This window comes from Opisthorchis viverrini, assembly GCF_000715545.1.
Source record: "Opisthorchis viverrini unplaced genomic scaffold opera_v5_233, whole genome shotgun sequence".
Lineage (NCBI taxonomy): Eukaryota > Metazoa > Platyhelminthes > Trematoda > Opisthorchiida > Opisthorchiidae > Opisthorchis > Opisthorchis viverrini.
The window spans coordinates 426,463-431,455 of NW_008751886.1; the positions used below are offsets into that span (position 1 = coordinate 426,463).

General features: G+C 41.5%; 1 protein-coding gene across 1 annotated transcript in view; it reads right to left on the bottom strand.

The window, feature by feature from the left end:
• The window catches only part of T265_08644 (hypothetical protein), a gene marked incomplete at both ends in the record, with an annotated part of 85,522 nt that extends 83,525 nt beyond the window's left edge, over positions 1-1,997 (bottom strand). The window contains one exon of the mRNA XM_009174510.1: positions 1,801-1,997. Within this exon, the coding sequence (XP_009172774.1) occupies positions 1,801-1,821 (21 nt within the window). The remainder of the gene's footprint in view (positions 1-1,800) is intronic.
• Positions 1,998-4,993: the final 2,996 nt, after the last annotated feature.

Genomic DNA, 4,993 nt, shown 5'->3' on the forward strand with positions numbered 1-4,993 from the left:
AGCTACCTTTTGTAGACTGTTTCATTTGCTCTGAAATCCGAATCGAGGCGGTTCTTTGCAAGTGAGCTTTCGTGGAGCAACAAAGGCCTTTTAATTATTTCAGTGGTGCCATACCATATTTTTGTTTCTTGAGAGAGATTTTATAAGGAACATTGGTCACACATAGTTAGCAATACATTCAGTAAAATACGGAGTGCAGTTAGATTGTGTGGATAGCAACTTTCGCGTAGAAAATTTGACCACAAGTTTTTGCCTCAGAGAGTTAGCGAGGAAATTAATTCGAAAAGATACTTCGTGTATCAGGATGAATAACAAACAAACCAGTGTTTTTATGTCGTACATGACTATGATGTCCATAGTGATCATCAAAGAGATATTGCAAAAACTACGAGTTCCCTGCCACTGACGATGAGAAGATATTCAGCGGAGAATATAATGAACGGGATGTGTTGATATTGTATCTGAATCTTACACCATTATCAAATTATCTGTGGGACTCCAACTTCTAACAATGCTTTTGAGGGTGAAACTATGCAAAAGTGATGCATCGCTTACACTTGCAGTCGAACACGTCCTGTGAATCCGTACGAAGCTGTGTCCTATCATTTATGACGAGTACTTCATCCGGAACTTGACTTAGAAATGCCAAGCCACATCCTAACTGTATAACACTACTTGCAGTCATTGACTAATTGTCAGTCATTGTAATGAGGAGAGGACAAGGATATTGCTCATGTAACGGAATATTTGGAAATAAGCGAATAAGGCGCAGTACTACAAATCAGCCCGATGCCAACGGGAGATTCAACTGAACTCTTCGTTTACAGCGTTCTTCATTTGAAAATAAATGAGTGCACCGCACAACCTGATGTACAACTGGAACGTAATGTTGCCGGAAGCCAATGGACTATGCGCACCTGAAGTGCTCCCAGAACGGAAAAATCAGTATTGGACTGCCAAATAACTTCAACCTATAATTGGTGAGCTACGTAAAGAACATATCCCCAACTCACTTTTCAGTTATGCATGACCATATCGATCATTATAATCACACTTTGAAGATATTCTAACATTTGAAAGCATAAAATTTCCCAGTATGCATGAATTCACAGAACATTAATCCTTCTTACAAAACTTGTTTCAAACAGTGGCTATAAGGGTGCTTTACTTCAAAAGAGAAATACGGGGTTTAGCCTCCCCTCTGATTTTCCACCAGTAAAGATACGTTTCAAATAGGTCTACAACTAGACAAACCAAATTTTAACCACATTGCCTGGGTTCAGATCAGGACTCTGCTTAGTCCTCCAGAAGACTGTTCACGGAACACTTTGTCTTTTTAACTTCAGAAAGCTCAGCATAGTACCCCATAAATTTAAGAGCTGTCTAGTACTTGATAAGTCAAAAAAGACAGATAAGTTTGTCTGTAGAATTATTAGATTCTCTGCGGAAGACGTTTGCCATTTAACGCCTCATTAATTCTCAAACGCTTCAATAGATTCCGAGTTTCAGTCCGTCAATGTTTCCCAATCAGCAACTCACACAGTATTCACTCAAACTTAGTAGCACGGGAAAATCCAAGATTTTGTCTACTGAGGATGGGAAAGCAGTTTTACACACTCAAACTGTCAACATCAGCTGTGTTTGGCAGTCCTAGTTCTGGGTTGTAAATCTCCTTAAATAGAATATAACCTAGCACGAATGTTTCAATGCTAAATTTCCAGAACGTTGTTAGAACCAAAACTAAAAATTTAAAGGCATTATGAAATAGCTAGCTCACAGAAATCTAAAAGGTAAACTCACCTTTAGGATAACAAAATCCATGATAAATCACCCTGAGGAAATAGAAGAACGTATTCCTTCAATGGTAACCGACATGTGTTTTACAGCGAATGCAATCGGTAGCTCTTCGTTAAATCATCCATCGTGTGTCCACCAGTGTGAAAATCTACATCGACTGTTTTGAATAATAAGTGAGGCGAAATTGGGGCAATGAAAACATATGAGGAAATTAGACCAAACGTCCTAGCACTTGTAAGTCTTCAGATGATTGCAAAAACATTATTCGGTGGCGAGCGAAGCAAGTAACCAATCGTACAGATGTACGGCAGAAAATAACCATTTTGGCGTCGAAACGTACGGTGTTTGCACACAAGCACACAGACACAGGCTGATCACTGTGTTTGCCCTTATTCAAAGACAATCAATATCCTCTTCGTGTGGCGATCGTACAATCGTGGGTTACCATATGGCTCGGCACTGATTCGCAATTCACGAAGATTACTTTGATGCTCTCTAGTCATGCGCCGCTGTTGAGCGCTTCGTCATCGCATGCCACTCAGCCATCGGTAGCTCCAGTAACTGGGCCTAGCACAAACTGGTCGCCGTCAACTGCATCCGTTTTACGCGATAAACGCTGAACGCAGCCGAGTCAGTAAACGCTGCTCCCTATTGGTGGAAGTGGATGTGCGTCCGTAACGCCACGTTTTGCGCAGTGGACAGCAAAATAAGAGTACCTGTTGCCTTTTCGGGAATCGGCAGACGTTGACGGGTATCGAGATATATGGGACCGTCGAAAAAAGCATTGTACGGCAGAAAGGAATTGCAGCTGCTTCAAGAGACCTTAATCAAAGTAACTTCCGACCGAGATTCATGTACAAATATTTTAAATCCTAAAGAATCTGTTTACAAATGTTTTGCGTACCCCACATCAGTATTTAAAAGCGAAAATATATCCAGACGGATGGATCAGAAGTGAGAAACATGCGCAAGTGGCTAACTCAATCCTCACAGATACCAAACAAATCTGAATAATCACGGCAGGGCGTAGAATTTCGGTTGTTTCAGCGCCATTTTTGATGTAATTTTGATCGCTTGCTCCTGCGAAAGTTTGCCCCGGGTGACAGAAGCTTTGAATTATAAAAGTGCTTAGAAACACTGTGCTCTTTCTCTACATGATTCAGTCTGATACACACAAAGTGAAAAATATCTGTTACATTTGTGTCTACATTTGTGCTGACGGATTCCTTCTGAGCAATGCAATCATGGGAACTGGAACATAAGAACATGGGTAAAAGGAATACTGAGACCCCAACCAGCTGAGAGCACCCATTGACAAGGGGCTGCGGATCCTTAACAAAAAGCTCCCAGGACAAGCAAAACTCTCAAAATTCTTAGCTAGGCGTGATTGATAACATTTGACGGGAATACCGAGTTGGGCTTGCAGTGCTCAAAATGTTCTTGCAAGAATCATCGGTGAACCAAATTACATCAATGCAGGTAATTGTAATGCAGCTTGCAGCAGGGAGTTTCTGAACTTCACCGCCAATGTCATTTTTGAATGTTCGTAGATGTGATCTGGAACGATGCCAACAATTAGTCTAGTCTTAAAAAGCTCGCCTAAGATTTGAACATCTTAAATGTATCAACAATGCAGCTGTTCGACAAAGAAACATCAAGAATATTCTACTTGCAAAACTGGTGCATGTTAGGGAATGCAACACAGGTCGTTATTGTTTATGAGCGAAGGCTCTTGTTTCGTTCATAAAAAATACTTTTGTGGAATAAAGGAACCATCCGTAGGGTTGAATCCTGGAAAATTGAAAGGCTTGGAAAACTTGACAGGGTTTTCGGCAAGATGTTTTGGACCAGCGTGATCTCCGTAGACTTGGCTACCTTTGATAACCGTGCACTCCTACGGTTTCATCATCTTCTACCTCTGCCAGATGTAGAACTGAACTAAATTCTCGTTTGCCTGCTTTAGCGGAAGGCGGAAGCATACGACTGCCAGGCGTGATGCTGAGCGAGACTTCCTTTCACTTTACGTTGTTTCGGTTTGCTAGAAGGTCAAGGTACCACCTTAAGTAGTAAAAGGTAGCTATGGATTACAAAGTAACCCATAAACTAACAAAGGACGCGCTGTGGCCAACTTCAAGATCCATTATCCTGATAAAGCCGGAGATACCATCAATGATTGGTCAACTATGGTAAATAGCCAACACGCATTTGATCCCACAGTAGCGTCCAAACTACTGTCGTGTGCAATCCAATACTGAACTGCCTATGTGCACTGTTTGGTGTAAAGTGGCTTCGTGTGCTATCAGGCTCGACAGTCGTATTCGTTCCCAAGCATTCACTATCTAACTTGATGCAACGGATTTGGGGGTCAAAACTCACTGTTCCTCGGTTCAAGCAGCGCTTTTAGAGTATATATGATCTTTGTTTATTAACTTACGAACACTTCGGATGTACGATTTATCCTCCTCCCCAATTTCAGCGCTCCTTGCATCGCAGTGACGAGTGATACCATTATTCCCCACCTCTCAAAACCACCAGTCAGTTTCGAATGCTGACCGCTAACCTTTTAAAAAAATATAGCACATAAACGCATCTGGTTGCGAAATGCTTTTGATGGGTTGGATGGATAGGGCGGCCGTGTCTGTCCAGTACACAATGCTACCTCATGCATTCCTTGAAAGGAAAACAGCACGTTATCTGATGATGCCAAAAACATTTAATCCTCAGAGGCAGGCAATTCTAAATCGGAGTGACCCGTTTGTATCCATTTCCGAGGTCTTGCGGTCCGAAAATGTGCAAAGAATTGGACTAAAATTTTATAAATATATCTGTTTTGTTACCCCTGAAACGTCATTAGTTGAATTTGAACGCGCCCGATTTGAAATGCCGTTTTAGAGGGAAGTCGGTCTTGGTGCACAAACAAATGACGGTTCGTATTTTTCCAGAAGTGTAAGCCCTTATCATGTGCATATAAATGATTGAGTATCCTCGTTGATTTTGCGGTGTAAGTTGTCGGCCACTACATGGCTATAGGTGAGAATAATAATGCAACCACTAAGCTACACGGTGACACAAAAGGAGTAAGAAGGCACTTAGTAACCAAACGAAGGTACGCCCATCCAGTCTGTATGGAAATATCAGACGTTTAAGAAAAGAACGGTATGCTTCTGCAATGGAGAATCTGTTCAATGCGCTTTAA